Raw genomic sequence first — 19,494 nt, 5'->3', positions numbered from 1 at the left:
GGCAGCGGCTTCTCCAAGGTGAAGATTATGTCCATTTATCCCTACCTTCTGTTTCCTGTCCTTCAACCAGTTACCAATCCACACATGAACTTGTCCCCTTATCCCATGACTGCGAAGTTTTCTCAAGAGTCTTTGATGAGGAACTTTGTCGAAAGCTTCTTGGAAGTCCAAGTATACTATGTCGGCTGGATCACCTTTATCCACACGCCTGTTGACGCTCTCAAAGACGACATAGGGAGAAATTGCCAGTCAAAGGGCAGTGCAAGGCAGGCTGGGATAGCACCCAGAGCCTTGCTGGAAGACACAGGCAGGGGGCGGACCTCTGGCTCAACTTGGCTGCTTCCAACAAACTGAGATCGGTGACCCACAAGTTTTCAGGTCCAGGGGCGTAGGAAGGTTGGAGTGGGCCCAGAGACAAGATTGCCCCCCCCCCCCCACTGAAGCTCAGCTCATGAAGTAAAGAAATCTTAAATGAGGCTGAATAGTGGTAGCAAAAAGCATAGTAAAATTTATAGATAGATAGATAGATAGATAGATAGATAGATAGATAGATAGATAGATGTCCCCTATGTGCCACAATAGAACAGCATCCTAAATTATTTTTTTTAAGGTTTTGTAAATTGTGGACGATGCAAGTCATTGAATGGTATTAGAGAAAGACATGCTGTTCTGGTAGCTCCAGGTCTTAACACTCAAATAAATTTCGGAGGATGAATACAACTGAAGGGAGCCTGGGTGGGTACGCAACTGGGGGAGTCAGTCATGTGACTTGCCTCTGGGGGGCTCCCCAAGGCAGTGGGCCCCCAGATAACTGTCTCCCCTTGCCCTATTATAGTTACGCCCCTGTTCAGGTCACAGCCACAGCTTGGGTTGCATGAACTGGTCTTGTGGTAGCAAGCTTGACTTGTCCCCTAGCTAAGCAGAGTCTGCTTTGGCTGCATATGAATGGGAGACTAGAAGTGTGAGCGCTGCAATATATTTTTCTCTTAGGGGATGGAGCCACTCTGGGAAGAGCAGAAGGTTCCAGGTTCCCTCCCTGGCAGCATCTCCAAGAGAGGGCTGAGAGAGAGATTCCTGCCTACAACCTTGGAGAAGCCGCTGCCCATCTGTGAAGACAATACGGAGCTAGATAGACCAATGGTCTGACTCAGTATATGGCCGCTTCCTATGTTCCTAACTGCAGGTTCCCTGCTGTTTGTGAACCCGCCTGTAATAAGCTCCCCAAAACTGCTCACAAATATTTTATAGTGCCACACAATTAAACAGCATGCTAAAAGGCCATGCAAAGACAGAGTTTGCATTTCAGCAACATGCCTGGAAAATACTAGCCAGTATGCAGCCTAGCAGCTGAAATTACATAATCCTTGGACTTCTTTGTTACTAAAAAGGACCCTTGTGAGATTGCTCATTATGAAGTGCAAGTGCCCCCCTCCCACCTCTGCATATGTAAGCGAGCTGAGCGATTTCCAATGGGAGGGTGATTCAATAACCCAGGGAATTTCCTTGTTCTTCCACACTTCGTTTTTCAAAGGTTTACATAATGGCACAAAAACGTTTCTGCGGTTTGTTGCTGTTCTCCTGCTTCACTATTCATGGAAGGCTGCCAAGAAGCCACCGTGGGCATTGTTCGCTGATGGAAAGGGCTTCCAAACAAGGAAGAACTAATTATATGCTGCTGTGCATGGGCTGGTTTGACAACTCCAACCTGTTGTCTTGCCAAAAGGATGGGGGAAATGCTGTTGAGTTTTAACATGGCACCTCTAAGCACATGTGCTGGGGGTAGGGGAGGCACTGCTCAAGGGATGAAGAGGGGATCAGGTCCCAGCCCTGGCAGGTTCAAAGATCTCAGGTATGAGGGGTTCAGAAAGACCTTGCCCGTGGTTTCGGAGAGCTTTTGCCAGTCAGGGCTGCACAAGCTCAGCCCTCCTGCAGAGGCTGGCCTATGACTCCCATCATTCCATGACTACTGGCCACTGTGGCTGGGGATGATGGGAGTTGTAGTTCAACTGGAAGGCTGAAGCTGTGCAGCCCTGAACTTGAGGCTCCTGCCTCCCTCCACCCCAGCCCTTCCCACTATAGTCATGAGAACAACCTCACAAAGCAATTGGAACTATAAAGAAAAGGCACTTTCCACAAAGGGTACTTTGGGCCAGGGGAGTAGGCTAGAACCTAACAGGTTAGTTTTCTACATGAAAGAGAAAATCCTCTACACGAAAGAGAAAATCCCCGCCTTGGGATTTTCTTGATGAAAGGCGAGGTATAAATTTAACAATAAATAAAATACAATAAATTCAGCCATGCGCCCATGTGTGCACATGTGTGTGCTTTGTATGAAGAAGCATTCAACCATGCGAGTCCCCATAAGCAGTATAAAGTGATGCAGCTCAGACATAGGTTTGTGACCTCAGTAGGAAAGTAGCCTTCTGCCTCTGGAATCCAGACAGGACATCTGCAAAAACAAACAAGTCTACGACTTGACCTGTGTAATTATAGTTATTTGTTTTAGGGCATGTTTTGCTAGGCCAGAGGAAATAAATAAATATTCATACCTCCTTTTCCCCACACACTATCTTATCTCTGTCCCAGATCACAGAAATCACAAGCGTAGAGAGATGAACTGTGTTGTGTTTTTTTAACCGAACACCTGCGTGGTGGAGTTGTACATCTCATGGACTCATTTGGCAACAAACATAAATGAAAATAAATCTCAGCCAATTGCCTACAACTCCATTTTCTGCTGATTAGATAGATAGATAGATAGATATGGATATAATGAATCTGCGAATCACCCTTAATGCAGCAACAATCACCCTTAATGCAGAGTTAGCAGACTCCTGATAACTGAGCAAAGAGGTACCTTTCAAAGTGGTGATTCTCTGATATTTAGCAGAGGGAGAGCAACTGGCCCTATCCATCCCTAGCACAGCATCCCTCCAGTGGCTATTGTTGGTGTCTACTTCATGTTTCTTTTTAAACTGTGAGCCTTTTGGGACACGGAATTATCTTTCTTATTTGTTTGTTTGTTTTTCTGTGTAAACTGCAAACTATTGTTGAAAAGCGGTATATAAATAGTAGTAGTAAAAATAGTAGAAGTTAAAATTCAGTTAGGATACACCAAGTAAATGTCTAACTGAGAAGAACTGATAACTTTTGTTTCCCTACATATTTCAATAATTGCCACCATAAAACTAAGGTTACAAAATGTTCTAAACTAATAAAATAATATTTGGTCATGCCAGTATATTTGTTTTTTGTTTTGTTTTTAAAATCCTGATTATAGTTAAACGTTCCTTGTTTGGAGTACAGAAATATGTGCGTTTTTTACACACTCAAATAAGAGAATTCTGCCACTCAGTATTACAACGAATTTTGTGTTGGGCAGAATGTCCTTGCTGACCGAACAAAAAAATTAGGAGCACACACAGCTCCCAAACCCGGGTAGAACACAGTTTTTTTATTGTCTGAATGACCTCCTAGTCTACTAGATGTCTTTTAAGATCAGCTTACTTTCAAGTTTAGCAATTAGGTGCACAGTTTCCCCCCCCCAAGCATCATCTTTAGTATCATAACCTGTACCTGCTCATAGGAGCATCGGAAGCTGCCTTACACCAAGTCAGAACACTGGTCTATCTAGCTCACTGACCGGCAGTCGCTCTCCAAGGTTTCAGGCAGGAGTCTCTCTCAGCCCAGGGTGGAGATGACAAGGAGTGAAACTGGGGCCGTCTGGATGCAAGCACACAAATGCTCTACCACTGAGCTATGGCTCTAACCCCTAAAGGAAATGTCTTACAGCGCTCACATGTAGTCACCCATCCAATTGCAAACCAACCAAGGCAGACCTTGCTTAGCAAGGGGGGCAATTCATGCCTGCTACCACAAGACATAGGAAGCTGCTATATACTGAGTCAGACCATTGGTTCATCTAGCTCAGCATTGTCTACCCAGACTGGCAGTGGCTTCTCCAAGGTTGCAGGCAGAAATCTCTCTCAGCCCTATCTTGGAGATGCTGCCAGGGAGGGAACTTGGAACCTGGATGCTCTTCCCAGAGCAGCTCCATCCCCAAGGGGAATATCTGACAGTGCTCATACATCAAGTCTCCCATTCATATGCAACCAGGGCAGACCCTGCTTAGCTAAGGGGACAAGACATGCTTGCTACCACAAGACCAGCCCTCCTCTCCAAGACCAGCTCTGCTCCCCTTCTTTAGGATCATAACCTGGACCTGGTTCTGGGACCCAAGGTTGCAGGTCAAGCATTTATTGCCCCCCACAAAAAATGGGACAGGACCCATCATCCTGACAACACCACCATTCTTGTTGTGTGTGACACACCCTTCAAGATTGAAGACACACCCAGAGACAGGGAGAGAGAATCTTTAGTTTGCAAGCCCGGCTCCTTCCAGATTAGGGAGCACCTCTGAGTGCTTTGGCCAAGAGCTCCCAGGAGATTCAGGAATGAGCAGTTGCTCAGTGGCAGAGCACCTGCTTTGCATGCAGAAAGTTCTGGACTCTGGCTTCTCCAGGTAGGGTTGGGAAAGGCTCTTGCTACTGAGCTAGATGGACCAACGTCTGACTCGGTAGAAGGCAGCTTCCTATTTAGCACTGATGGGGACAGCAAAGCTAGAACCAGGTTGCACAGTTCTAGATGGGCAGCCCAAAAGTCTTAAGGAACTCACACCACACTGATCCAATTTGCTGGAGGAAGCGGCTAGTTACTGCCCACAGTTGCAGCCCCCTAGGTGTTTTTCACACAGGGCTTTTAGCTCGCATCTCCTCCGGAATGGAGGTGTGCATTCACATATTGGCCAGATTTACCCCGAAGTCCCAGCGAGCTATCGGGGAGCATTTCACACTCAATTAAGGCTTTTCATTGTGCGTTAAGAGTGTAGCCTGATTTAGATCCAGGGTTAAAAAAAAATCCACTTTTTGCATGGGTTGGGAGGGGGGCAACTTCGAACTCGCAGAAAAAGCTCACAGTAAAGCCTGCTTTCCTATTGAGAAGAGTGAAGAAGAGTCATTGGATTCCCCCCCCCCTCCCACCGTGCCTGTGTGGACCTGTTGAATGCCTGCCTGCTGCGTGTCCCCAAGAGGACACCCCACCCTGTATCCCCCACCCTGGCGTATCCCCCACCCTGGGTATCCCCCACCCTGGCAGAGAGCAGCAGCACGACCGGCCGGGGAGAGGGGCGCGCGCCACCAGCAGCAGCAGCAGCAGCAGCAGCAGCTCACCTGGGTCGGCCAGCAGCACCTTGGCCCCGCTGCACTGGAAGCAATGCACCAGGGACCTGGCCCGGATGTTGCAGTTGAGGCAGGCCAGGGCGCAGCCCACCTTGGCGCAGCCCAGCCACAGCCACACGTAGGCGGGCTCGTTGCCCAGGAAGAGCGCCACGCCGTCGCCCTGCCGCAGCCCGGCGTGCTCCCGCAGCGCCCGCGCCGCCTGGTTGCTGCGCTGCTCCACCTGCTCGTAGGTGTAGACCTCGTCCCTGAAGAGCAGCATGGCCTTGCGCGGCGTCCGGCGCGCCCGCCGCCCGAACACCTCCAGCAGGGTGCGCGGCGGGACGCGAGCCGCGCCTCGGCGCGCCCGCCGCGCCACGCGCACCAGCCGCACGAAGAAGCTCAGGTCCTGGAAGAAGTAGGGGCACGCCAGGGTCACCAGCAGCGGCAGGAGCAGCAGCCCCGCCAGTGCCGTGTACAGGCCCGCGAGCATGACCTGAGAGGAAGAGCCCCGCTGCCTGACGCGGCTGCTCCCGCCGCCGCCAGCGCGCGCCTTGCCCGCCCGAGCGCAGCAGCGCACTGAGCCACCGGCGGCGGTTCCCTGGCGCCAAGTTCGCCAGCGAGGGGCGTGTCCAGCCCGCCAGCTGTTCTGCCCCCGCCCGCTCCCTCCCTCCTGGGCGCTCTTCCTCCCTCCCTCCCCCGTAGTCGGCTCACAAAGACACACACACACACACACACACACACTCCCAGAGAGAGGCGGCAGGGTTGAGCTCCTCGCCTCCTGGAAAGATGCTTTTAGCCGCCTTGGTTTCCTTGCCCATGTACACAGTGACAGCGGGGCTTCTCTTCTAAGGGCCACCTGGGCACATTGTGTGTAGTGGGGGAAACATTTTGTGCCGTTGGGAGTGTGGAGGTTTGATAAGGAACAGAGTTGTAGGAAGAGATGAGGGGGAAATGTCTTCAGCTATCGTTTGCTCATAAGTAAATCCCACTGAGTTCAATGAGGCTTGCTCCTATCCTGTTTCACAGTTCGCACCTGTAGCGTTGCTAGTGCCGGAGTCTGACAAGGATACCAACGGAGATCCCAGGAGGCAACTCGGCAGAGGAATGGGACCATGGACAGCTCACTTGGTGAGAGTGAGACACAAGACAATAAATAGGGATGTTGCTCCAGTGAGTGCCTGGAGCTGAGGACCTAAATAGTCCTGCTACTCAACTGATGCCTTCAGCTCTGCCCCCTCTGTAGGAGAGGCTAGTACTTAAAGGGCTCATGCTCTGTTTCTCAGGCATGGATTAGGAATACAAATATGACAAATATTTATATACCGCTTTTCAACAACAGTTCCCAAAGCGGTTTACATAGATATAAACAAATAAATAACTATGGGTCCCTGTCCCCAAAGGGCTCACAATCTAAAAAAGAAACATAAAGACAGACACCAGCAGTGCACTGAGATTCCAAAAATCATGAAGAGTTCTCTGTACTTCTGGGGGTTCTAAAGAGGAGTCCTCAAAACCAGAAAAAAGCAGAGTCTTGGACCATATTGGTGCAGATTCCTGGGGATGCCTTCCAAAGCTAGTAGTTTCTGAGACTCGGGGGGGGGGGTTAGTCGGGGAGGGTGGCCTTCTCTGTGTCCTCAGACCGCTCCACTGATAATGGCAGGTCTGACTTATAGGCCATGAGTCACACCTCCCAAGACATAAGCCCGAACTACCCTGCCACAGTCTCTTTTGAGATAAGGACCAGGGAAGCTTCAGAACCTGGACAGCTCCCAGGACAACAGGTCAGGACCACAGACAAAGTTAATGCAGATGTTGGATATTGCAACAGAACAAAACATTGCTCCAGCAAAGTCTTTCAATTAACTGCTGGGTTTTGTAGCTTGCTGAGCAGGCAGGGTAATTTAGCCACACCCCTTCCATGAGCAAGCCCTATCCGTCCCCAGCACAGCATCCCTCCAGTGGCTGTTGCTGGTGCCTCTCTCATGTTTCTTTTTTAGATTGTGATCCCTTTGGAGACAGGGAGCCTGTCTATCTATCTGTCTATCTGTCTATCTATCTATCTATCTATCTATCTATGCGAACCACTTTGGGAACCTTTGTTGAAAAGCACTAATGAAACTAATAGATTACTATGGTGATGAAAACAAGGATTAGGACATAATAACTAGATATATACATACGAAGAAAATATTCACATGAGAGCAAATATGGATGTTGTAGTATAACTGGATGAACTGGAAGTCACATTGATATGTAGAAAACTAATAAAAATAAAGTGCAAAAAAAAAAAGAAAAGAAAAGTGCTATATAAATATTCGTTGTATTCGTATTTGTAAACTGACCAATGCAATGACAAGCCTCTATAATTCATCATAACTGTTGTATTCAATGAGACCCTCTGGTGGCCACTAGAGGGCAGAAATGCGCTATGGTGGATCAAGTCTTCTCATGCAATTCTCCCATTTATCAGCTCCCAGGAATATTGCTGTCAGGCATGGTGATAATTGAAGCAAGAACAGAAACCCATCCAAACACACAAGCCATATATTTAGAAGGAGATTTATGTCCTCTTTGTGTTGTGCACATAGACAAAGAAGCACAGAAGATGAACATTTACTAGCACTCTCCTTGACAACAAACTGAAGGGTGCTCTTGAGGTGCAGCAGCAATTTAGGAAGCTGCTGAAAGGCATCATCTCATACTGCGTGGGAGATGGCCATGATAACCCCCTCCTGTATTCTACTAAACAAAACCACAGGGCTCTGTGGGCACCAGGAGTCAAAATCGACTTGACGGCACACTTTACCTTGAGGTGCAGAAAGAAATCAAGGAGGTGGCCAAAGAAGAAAATGTAATAATGGTTGACTTCAGCTACTTTTAGATTGCCTGAAAGTAAATAAATATATGTTTATAAATATATGTACATAAATATATGTTGAAATCCTGACAAAGAGACAACATTTCCAGAAACCCCACATAACTTAATAGCTGGCCATGCAAGTGACTAGAGCAGAGGTTCCTAATCCTGGGTCCATAGAGGTTGGACTACAATTCCCATTATCCCCGGTCACCATAGCTGAATCAGACAACATTGGGAGAACCAGGGGTGGGAAGCCCTGGACGAGCAGGGAGGTTATTTTATTGATTTGTTTGTTTATTAGATTTATAAACCATAACACATCTCCAGGTGTTTACATTTTTTAAAAAAATGCAAGCATCACCAATTAAAACAATTTTAAAAAACCAATTGTTTTTAATCTCCTCAACTTCTGGTTGGCCGCACACCAATGCAACATGAAGCTGAGATCAGTAATTTTGGATTGGATCTGAACTCGTCTTGACAATGTTGACTTCATGTTGGGCTGCTACATTGCCAACTGCAGATCAGGGAAATTTTCTGGGCTTACACGATCTATTAATACACATACACACACACACACACACCACTCTTCAAAGTTCTCCCACCAAAAGTTCACACACCAAAGTTCTCAAGGCAGTTGACAAAGAAAAATGAATAACACATAAATAAGATAAATAAGATGGTTCCCTGTCCCCAGAGGGCTGACAATAGAAAAAGAAACATAAGCACCAGCCAATGAATGGGTGCTGTACTGGGGTTGGATAGGGACAGTTGCTCTCCCCCTGCTAAATATAAAATAATCGACACCTTTAAAAGGTGTCTCTTTGCTCAGTTAGCAGGGGTCGCTCTATGGGAGTGCACTGCAGGAATCTATAGAATCCCACAGAGCCAACATTAGATCTCTGAAGTATTACTAAAGGAAGATTAGTTTGTAGGGAAGCTGGATAAATGTGCAGCACCTGCCTTTGTGGATACCATGCCAGTTTCTTTTGGGGCGGGAGTCTTAAGAAGAGCTGTGTCAAGCAGAGGTGATGATAGATACAATTCTAGGAATATCCAAAAGATCTAGGATGAAAAGAAACCCTCTCTCGGAGTGCTATTTGCTGTAAAGAGCTCTGGCCAGGATCCTTAAAATGGAAATGCCAAAAGTTGGATGGAGATCCTTCTGCCTGCAAAACATGTATTCTGTTGCCCTCCCCTCGCACATTATTTATCCAGAAATAAAGGGCACAGCCCTAACCCTTAGAAAAAGTGGTCTGAGCAACACAGGATCTGGCCTCAACCTTCTGCTGTTGGTGCAAATGGAGAGACGCCATTGCTGCCAGAGCCACGCAAGTGGAGCAGCAGTGGAGGCTCAAGGCTTCTGTGCACCTGAGGTCGGGTGCCAAATGCCGCCGTCCCCCCAAACACACCTTTCTGCCCCTCTTTCTCTTTTTTGTTTTTGTTTTGCTAAATCATTGTAAACTGCTTAGAGAGCTCCAGCTATAGAGCGGTATATAAATGTAAGTGCTATTGCTATTGCTATTGCTATTGTTAAAGTGAAGGGCGGGAGTGTTTTTTGCCGCCTCACTAGCCCCCTGATAATCTGCTGCCTCAGGCAACTGTCCCACTCTGCCTCATGAAAGAGCCGCCCTTGAGCGGAGGCCACTGCCAGCTAAGTGGGCATATTGACCAGTCATGGTGAGGACTGAGGTTCGGCAGCCTGTGGCATAGGTGTTCGTTATAGTGAAGGGCAGTATGGAGTTGCAAGGTTCAGTAGTTAGCAAGGGGCATACAGCTTTTCAGCTGGCGGCCAGAAAGAGCAGGGGCGTAGTGAGAGGAGAGGGGGCCCGTGTTCACCCCTCTCTCTGGCGGGCCTTCAGAGTGCTGGAGATAATGAAGAAAACAGGGAAGGGTGGAGCTGGGCGGCCCTCAGGAGTTGGGGGCCTGGGTTCTTTGAACCCTTCCACTCATTCGGACTGAAGTTGTTCATTCCAAGTAATTTTCATGATTTACTCTTTTTTTTTTTTTAACCTTGTCTTTAGTGTTTTATGTAAATTTGGCCATTGGCTGTATAAATAAAGATTGATTGATTATTGCTACACCCCTGAGAAAGAGCCGTGGGTGATGAAAGAGGTGCACCTAGATAATTTTGGAGCCTGGACCTAAAGGCCTTTGGAGCCCCTACTCCCCAAACCCTGCTGTAAGTTAAGCATTAGGGGCGCAAACAGCAACTGAACTCACAAGAATGGAAGGATATAAAACAGGTACATTGATGCAAACAGGCATTCGCAGAAACTTTTCAACAGGCAACTTAACATCTTCCCATCCCACATTTCTCTTTCCCTACTCCCCACTCTGTCTCTAAAGCAGAGGTCAATCCCGGCCGCCTGGTACAGGTCACTGTATCATGCCTGGCCACCTGGCACAGCAAGGGCCAGCAGTACGGTGCAGTGACCATACCACCTAGGAGAGACTAAAGGGGATTTGGGGGGGCCCAGGGGGTGTAGAGGCCCTGGACTTCAGCCCTGAAGTCCAGGAGTAAGAGCACCTCTGGATGATGAGGCCCAAGGGCATGCTGTTTGCTCTGTGTGTGTGGGGGCGGGGGGAACTGATTCTCCTATGCAAACAAGTGCTATCTGTCTGGGTTGTTGCCTGTTATCCCCTGTGCTCAATTTGTATGTGGGCTGGTATTTATTTTATGCATGTATGTATGTATGTATGTATTTAAAATATTTATACCCTGCCCCTCTAGTACATTACTGCTCGGGGCGGCTCACAACATTTATAAAACAGTTACAATATAAAACCAGACTAATAAAATGAACCTGATTAAACAAGTTAAAAATCCAAGCTAAAACCACAATCAGAGTTAGCTTTTAAAATTCCAAATTAAATTCTTAAAGCTAAAAACGAAGAATTAGAAAAAAACAAACCAAAAAAACACACACTAAAGAACTTACCAGATATACGGAACAGGTGAAACATTAAAAAGCCTCTTTTAAAAGATTAGTTTTTAGTTGTTTAAAAAAAACAACACACTGAGAGGGGGAGCATGGCGAAGCTCTTCAGGGAGGGTGTTCTAAAGCCAAGGGGCCACAACAGAAAAGGCCCTGTCTGTAGTCCCTGCCAATTGGATCTCTGTTAGTGGCAGGGCTATGAGCAGGGCCTGAGATGATAAGCAGAGGGCCCTGGCAGGATTCATGATGGACAGGGGGAAGGAGGAGTGTCCAACCAGGCTCCAAGCTTCATGAGTGTTCCTGAGAAACAGACACGTGTCTGCAAAAATGGAAGTAGGAGGAGGGAGAAATGATTGCATGTTACCCACAATCTGGGTAGGACAGCATGGGAAGTACTTTCCCTCCACCCTCTGAAAGCTCAAACAATTAGAGAAAATCAGTATATTACAGGTTTGAAGATTAATGGTGAGGAGCATTTAATTAACTTTTTTTGCAGATGACATGGCTTTAATTATTTCAGAACCTTTGTGAGCAATACCGGTAGTTCAAGAATTGCGGTTAGTTTTTAGGAATGTATTAGATCTATCAATTAGTTACAAAAAATCTGAGTTATGGTGTTTCAATACAGTTTTAAAAGCTAGAGAAAAAACAATTTCCATGATTGGCATCAAGACTCCAGAAGTAATTTGGGATTTAAAATATACTGAATTATGTGCCGGTCATTAAGTATATTCCAAGAAAAATTAAAAGTTGGGATAAATTTCAGCTTTCTTGGTTGGACCGTCGTTGCTGTTAAGACGCTTTTATTGCCCAAGTTATATGTATTTCAAGTTCTTCCAAGTTCCTCTTTTACAAGCCAAAGATGGCAAAAATTACTTCTGTCCTTTATACATGCAAATAAAAAGCCAAGGCTTTCTTGTAATGTGTCATATAGCAAGTCAGATGATGACGGATTGGATTTCCCCAACCTTAAGAAATATTGTGGGAATGGTAGCCAATATAGAGCCTAAATTACAGTTCTACTTGGAGTTCCATGGTAAATTTAAAAAGCAGATTAGGTTTGTTAATCTTAATTAAACAGACTTAACTTAAACATTACGTTTGTGCCTTGCTAGTCTCTGACCTTCAGCAACTAATTCCCCCCTCCCCTGTTCCTTAATTGGCTTGATTCAAAGGTCTTTGCCATATTGTATATCCTGGAGATCATAGAAAGCTAAAAATATGTCATGTTATTTTTAACGTGCAATTTAGAGTTGGATTTCAGGTGATTTATGGCCACGTACAGTTCTTCCTAGAAGAAAGCAGGTTAGAAGGCAGCCAATTTGTTGCAGAAACTTTAGAGGCTGTTATGATAGTATTTCTTGTCTGCCATGTGGACTGTACATGCTTGCCACATGACACAGATCTGGACCAAGCTCCTGGGCTGGCGGCCATCTCCTTGCTTCTTAGAGCAGATTGCTCCAGAGGGGCTGCTGTATTTCAGGGAAGAAATAGTTCAAGACCCAACCGTGTCGCTTATTGGCTAATGTACCCGCAGTATGGACAAGGAGCCTCCGTGCCTTCCTTGATGTTAATACGGCAGCAGCTACAGTTAGCCACCTAATGGCACAGCAGGAAATCACTTGCCTAGCAAGCGTGAGGTTGCCTGCCCGTTCAAATCCTCACTGGTACCTATATCGGTCAGCAGTGAGATAGGAAGATGCTGAAAGGCAGCCGGGAGTCGACACCAACTTGATGGCACACTATACCTTTATCTTTTACAGCAGTGCAGAAAGTGAAGTTAGCTGGAATGCTGGATTTAGGGAATTATTTTGCTGATATTAGGAACACAGGAAGCTGCCATATACTCAGTCAGACCATTGGTCCATCTAGCTCAGTATTGTCTACACAGACTGGCAGCGGCTTCTCCGAGGTTGCAGGCAGGAGTCTCTCCCAGTCCTATCTTGGAGATGACAGGGAGGAAACTTAGGAACTTCTGCATGCACGTATGCTGGTGCTTTTCCCAGAGCGGCCCCATCCCCTAAGGGGAATATAAGAACATAAAAAACTGTTTTTGACTGAGTCAGATGATTAGTCCCTCTAGCTCAGTACCCAGACTGGCAGCAGCTTCTCCAAGGTTGCAGGCAGGAGTCTCTCTCAGCCCTATCTTGGAGAAGCCAGGGAGGGAACTTGGAACCTTCTGCCTGCAAGCATGCAAGTGCTCTTCCCAGAGTGACCGCATACCCTAAGGGGAATATCTTCCAGTGCTCACACATGTAGTCTCCCATTCAAATGCAAACCAGGGCAGACCCTGCTTAGCAAATGGGGAAATTCATGCTTGCAAGACCATCAGCTGCGGTGGTGCAGCGGGGAAGCAGGTTGCCTAGGGAGCAAGAGGCTGTTAGTTCAAATCCCTGCCAGTGTGCTTCTCATACTGTGCCTGGTAAATACAGATTTGTAGTCACCTATATTGGGCAGCAGTGATACAGGGAGGTGCTGAAAGGCACCATTTAGACCCCAGAATTACTGCAGTGTCTGAATCGGAGGTGTCCAGCGACTCCTCTTATGTGGTCGGGCTGAATCAGTTGCAGTTTGTAACTTGTGAGGATGTGGACAAGCTGCTTGGAGCGACGCGGCCTACCACCTGTTCTCTTGACCCTTGCCTGACATGGCTAATACTATCTGGCAGGGAGATTGTTGTAGAAGGCCCGGTAGAGCATGCACACGTTATGATAATAATTTCCCCTGGAATCCTATTAATTATATACATAGATGGCATTATTGTGCTGTGGGCAGCCACATTATTCTGCACCAACTGCTCTGTATTAAAACCATTCTGGATTTAAACCACAATTAATGAGAGCAAACATCTGGCGGTTTTATTTGCTCCATTAAATATTCCTTTGCATTATCAGCGGAGGAGGAATATAAAGCCACCAGCATCTTGAGAGGGCAAGTGTGTGAAAGGTTATGGGGCCTCCAGGGTCCCCAGTCATTCCGTTGTTCATCTGTGACTGAGAATATTGTTGTTACGATTCAGGCCGCTGGAAACTTCAGCCGTCTGGCTCCTCTTACACTGCTGTGTGTATTCAGCTTTCAGGAGAATGTTGGTATGAATGGAATATATCCAGCAGAAATGGCTTCCTGAACTGCCTGTGTTTTCCCGTGGTCAGCACTCGACAGCCTTTGGAAATTGCAGAGTGTAAGAGGAGACGTATTCAAATCCCTGGCACCATGTTTACTCAAAATAAAACCCCGTTCTGTTCAGTGGGGCTTGCAATCCTAAGGACTGCATTGGTATACAGCCTAAATGGACTCACCCACTAACGCAGGGCTTCCCAGTGGTGGGTCCCCCCCCAACATTGTTGGAATACCACTCCCATCATCCCCTGATACCATGGCTGAAGTCCACATCACAGGGGGTGATGGGAGGTGTAGTCCAACAACATCTGGGGACCCATGGATTGGGAACCCATGCTCTAACAAATGCTGAGTTTCTTTTCCTTCATGTATTTTGCCAGTACAGGAAGGACCATATTTATTCGGCAATGACCCATTTTAATGGGTGGGTCTTTTGAGTTCAACAAATTGACTAAAAGCCAGTGTGGTATAGTGGTTAAAGCATTGGACTAGGACTGGGGAGACCTGAGTTCAAATCCCTGCTCAGTCATGAAACTCACTGAGGTCATTCACACAATCAAACACTGTGTTCTACACGGGTTTGGGATCTGTGTGTGCTCCCAATTTTCAGTGGTGTGGAAGCAAGATAGGAGGAAAACCTAGTGAGAAGTGATTGTATGGAAGCAAGGGAGGAGGAATAGCTACCCAGGTTTTCCTCCTCCCTTGCTTCCACACAATCAAAAATTGTGAGCATACACAGCTCCCAAACCCAGATAGAACACAGTTTTTGATTGTGTGAATGACCTCACTGGCTCACTCTGGGAACCCACGTATCTCTTAGTCTAACCTACCTTGCAGGGTTGCTGTGCGGATAAACATAACCATGTACATTGCTCTGAGCTCCTTGGAGGAAGAGCAGGATAGAAATGTCGTAAGTAAGTAAGTAAACTCCAAATTCTTTGTTCAGTCAACAGATCTATTCTAGATATAACAGTACACTTCTAAGTTCTTTCTAAAAATTGAATTCTCCTGAATAGAGACTTGCATTTTGGGCGGTATACAAATATGCCAAACAAATAGACAATATTCTTGAAACGTCTATCTATCTATCATATTTGTACAATGCCCACTAGTCTCAAGATGGTTTTCCTCCATTTATTTTGCCAATACAGAAAGGACCATTTTTATTCGGCAATGACACATTTTGATTGGTGGGTCAACAAACTGGCTAAGAGCCAGTGTAGTGTCATGGTTAAAAGTGTTGGACAAGGACTGGGGAGACCTGAGTTCAAATCCAGTTCAGCCATGCCACTCACAGGCTGCCTCTGGGCTGCTGATAGCACAGATTGAGCTCAGATTAAGTAATTAGCAAAAGCCAGTGAGGACATGGTCAGTGGAGTGAAGAGAATTCAACTCCAAGCTCTACTGCTCAACTGTCTCTGGAAAGAGATTTGGACAGGTCCATCACCCAGGTCTGATGTGTGGCCACACGCATTGCAGTATTCAAAACTGTTCCTTATTCTCTACTGTATGTCAGGCTGGACAGATAACAGAGCAGTGCCAGCCTGTGAATGAATGAACAGTGGAGAGCTGGTCTTGTGGTAGCAAGCATGACTTGCCCCCTTAGCTAAGCAGGGTCTGCCCTGGTTGCATATGAATGGGAGACTTGATGTATGAGCACTGTCAGATATTCCCCTCGGGGATGGAGCTGCTCTGGGAAGAGCATCTAAGTTCCAAGTTCCCTCCCTGGCAGCATCTCCAAGATAGGGCTGAGAGAGATTCCTGCCTGCGACCTTGGAGAAGCTGCTGCCAGTCTGGGTAGACAATACTGCTGAGCCAGATGGACCAATGACCTGACTCAGTATATGGCAGCTTCCTATGTTCCGATGACTAACCTTATTACAATAACAGATCAGACATCATGCCAGCCTGTGGACATTGAGTCCAGTCCCATTAAGTTCAATGGGGCTTCCTCCCAAGTGGATGCTATGCATAACCTCAGTTGCAACCCTCCGTTGCTTTTCCTCTCAGCAAGATGCAAACTCAGTTGCTATTGGTTTACCTTTGCACCTTCTGCTAAGCTCTGCATCTAGCCTTATCTGCACATTCATTTCAAAAGCCCCCAAGCCTGCAATATGATATGGCTTGGAAAACAAGTGGATAAAGGGATCTTCCCAAGGTGCAAGCAGGGCTTACATCACAGCCCACGAGGAATGTTTTGAGGTGACTGTAACTGAAAGTCCAGATAGCCCCTGCTTACTGAGAATCTGTGCCTAGGAACCATGGCTGAGAATGTGAGCCTAGGAACCATGGCACGTATAAGAATAAGGTTGCCAGTTCCTCACCCGGTGACAGCACCCATTCTTTGAAATGTTCTGAGTCCCAGAGGCAGGATGGAGCCCAGATTTGTGATTCCTCTACCCGTTCTTTTACCCACTGCTCTCTCCCATCTGCTAGGAGCCAAAATTAGAGACCAGATGGCTACAGCAGGTGCAGAAGGAAAGCAGAAGGGACCGGCGGGCGGAACAGAGGTCCAGGGGCTTAATTCTGTCTTGGAGTATTTAGAAATAAAGACAATATTTCCGGGTGAGGATCTGGCAATCATAGGAACATAGGAACATAGGAAACTGCCATATACTGAGTCAGACCATTGGTCTATCTAGCTCAGTATTGTCTTCACAGACTGGCAGCAGCTTCTCCAAGGTTGCAGGCAGGAATCTCTCAGCCCTATCTTGGAGAAGTCAGGGAGGGAACTTGGAACCTAGATGCTCTTCCCAGAGTGGCTCCATTCCATGAGGGGGATATCTCACAGTGCTCACACATCAAGTCTCCCATTCAGATGCAATCAGGGCAGACCCTGCTTAGCTATGGGGACAAGTCATGCTTGCTACCACAAGGCCAGCTCTTCTCTCCTAGTACGAAGGAGGCTTTCCGACTAAGAGCTTTTCTTTGCTTCTTTCAAGCAAAATGCACCGTTTATTTCATAAAAGCAGTGTGATTATATGCAGTCATGGCTGCAATCAGATGCATGCTTTCACAGAAACACAGGAACATAGGAAGCTGCCTTACACCGAGTCAGACCATTGGTCCATGTCTACACTGACTGGCAGCGGCTCTCAGCCTTATCTGGAGATGCCTGGGGTTGAACCTGGACTTCCTGCATGCAGGCATACAAATGCTCTTCCACTGACCTATGACCCAATTTGCTAAGGGGAATATTTCACAGGGCTCACATGTAGTCACCCATCCAAATGCAAACCAAGGCAGAACCTGCTCAGCAATGGGGACAATCCATGCTCACTACCTCCGAGTAACATAACGTAATGCCATTACATTATGGCTCCTCCAGGGGAAGTGTGTGGGGCCCGGGGGCTTGTGGGGGGGTCTTCCCTGTTGCAGCCCCCTCCTTATGGAACACCCTGTCACCTGAGATTCAGAAAGCCACCTCCCTTCTGTCCTTTAAGAAGCTTTTGAAAACGTATCTATTTTGCCCGGCGTTTAGTTTTTAATGTCTATCTTGCCAGGCTTTTAGTTTTAAGAAGGGGTGGGTGGGTTCTTTCTCCCCCCTTTTTCTCTTGTTTTCATTGTTGTTGTTTTAATGTATGTAAACCTTCATCTATGGAAGTCAGGCGGTCAGTAAATTTGCTTCATCAATCAATCAATGAAATAAAAAGATACAGTCGCGTATGGGAAATATGCTTAACTGCACAATATATTGGCTTGCACGTCTAGCTTTTCTACTGCCTGTTCTTAAAAGCACAAAATACACAGAGCCTTGGCAATATATGTAGAGTCAGGAAAAGGATATAGGTTGCTAAGTGCTGATTTCAAAACGAGGCGATAAGCCAAATGGGACAGAATGACGAGGGGGGACCTTTGGAGTCAATCACAAGCCAATCATTAATCACCTAGGTAAGGGTTTTCTGAGTAGAATGACCTGTGCAGATGAAGAATTTTTCAGGAGCAGGCTTCTACGAACCTTTCATTTCAGCTGACACCAGTTTCATTCAACAGGCGGGTCTTGACTCATGGACTTCTACTCTGCTCAGCAAACCCAGCAGAGGTGTGAGTGAAGAGCTGGATGGGGGCCCAATTCCTGTAGGCTTCAGCAATGTAAGGGAAGAAAGAAATACAGAGATGGAAGATGGATAGAGAAATGTAGGAGAGAGAGATCACAAGTGCGCTTTCAATGCAAGAAACTTAGAATGATGCTTCACTTCAGCTGGGTCTGTAATGTGGTTATAACCTATAAAGCCCCAAACATGACCAGTGATTCTCAAACTTGGGTCCTCAGGTGTTATTGGACTTCAACTCCCATAATCCCCAACCAAAGGCCACTGAGGCTGGGGATTATGGGATCTGAAGTCCAATAACACCTGAGGACCCAAGTTTGAGAATCCCTGGTTTAGACCCTGGGTATTTAAGAACATGTCTTCGCCATGAGCCCCACCACCCATTGGGATAATCTGGAGGCTTTACAGACAGGGCTTCCACCCCAAATCTCCTTCAGAAGAGAGTGTGTACATTCACACACCAGCCAAACTTACCCCGAAGTCCCTTCGAGATCCTTGGACCCACTTCACGCTCAAATCGGGCTTTGTCCTTCGAATTCTAGCTTAGCTCAAGTTATTTCTAGGTTTCGGTCAACATTTACCCTGCAGCATGAAGCCATGTGTGAATAACTCCCAGGAGAGGTTCATCTGCACTTGATACCAGCTTTTCTGGTGGCCACCTAATGGTGTTGCGGGAAAATGACTTGATTATCAAGCCAGAGGTTGCCAGTTCGAATCCCTGCTGGTATGTTTCCCAGACTATGGGAAACACCTATATTGGGAAGCAGCGATATAGGAAGGTGCTGAAAGGCATCATCTCATACTGTGCGGGAGAAGGCAATGGTAAACCCCTCCTGTGTTCTACCAAAGACAACCACAGGGCTCTGGGGTCGCCAGAAGTCGACACCGACTCAACAGCACACTACTAAGCAACAGGCCTTTTCCGTTGCTGCCCCAATGCTTTGGAATGTGCTCCCTGTTGAAATAAGAGCCTCCCCATCTCTGACAACTTTAAAGACAGCTGTTAAGACATATTTGTGTCTTAACAGACTTTTAATTAGATTTACAGTTTTAAATATTGTGTTAAATTTTAACTTATTTTAATGTTTAAAGAGAAGCAGGTTTACAACTCCAGTGCATAGCTTTTATATTTTTAGTATATTTTAAATAGTTTTACAGCTATTATAGCGCTTCGTTTTTAGTTAGCCATATTGCTTTTTAATAGCCTCATATGCCTCCCACACAGGTTTTAGCTACACAGCTACATAGTGTTTTTTATGCCTTTTATGCCTATTACACCTCACAAATCTTTGTGCCTCCCAGACCTC

General features: G+C 46.6%; 1 protein-coding gene across 2 annotated transcripts in view; it reads right to left on the bottom strand.

Moving 5' to 3' along the window:
* The window catches only part of SLC27A2 (solute carrier family 27 member 2), a 29,082-nt gene extending 23,273 nt beyond the window's left edge, over window positions 1–5,809 (bottom strand). For both annotated transcript variants that reach the window (XM_053273203.1, XM_053273202.1), the window contains exon 1: window positions 5,229–5,809. In XM_053273203.1, the coding sequence (XP_053129178.1) occupies window positions 5,229–5,706 (478 nt within the window). In that variant the 5' untranslated portion in view covers window positions 5,707–5,809. The remainder of the gene's footprint in view (window positions 1–5,228) is intronic.
* Window positions 5,810–19,494: the final 13,685 nt, after the last annotated feature.

This window comes from Hemicordylus capensis, chromosome 10, assembly GCF_027244095.1.
Source record: "Hemicordylus capensis ecotype Gifberg chromosome 10, rHemCap1.1.pri, whole genome shotgun sequence".
Classification (NCBI taxonomy): Eukaryota; Metazoa; Chordata; class Lepidosauria; order Squamata; family Cordylidae; genus Hemicordylus; species Hemicordylus capensis.
The sequence above is the reverse complement of the archived record's forward strand: the minus strand, read 5'-3'. Positions and strand labels throughout refer to the sequence as shown.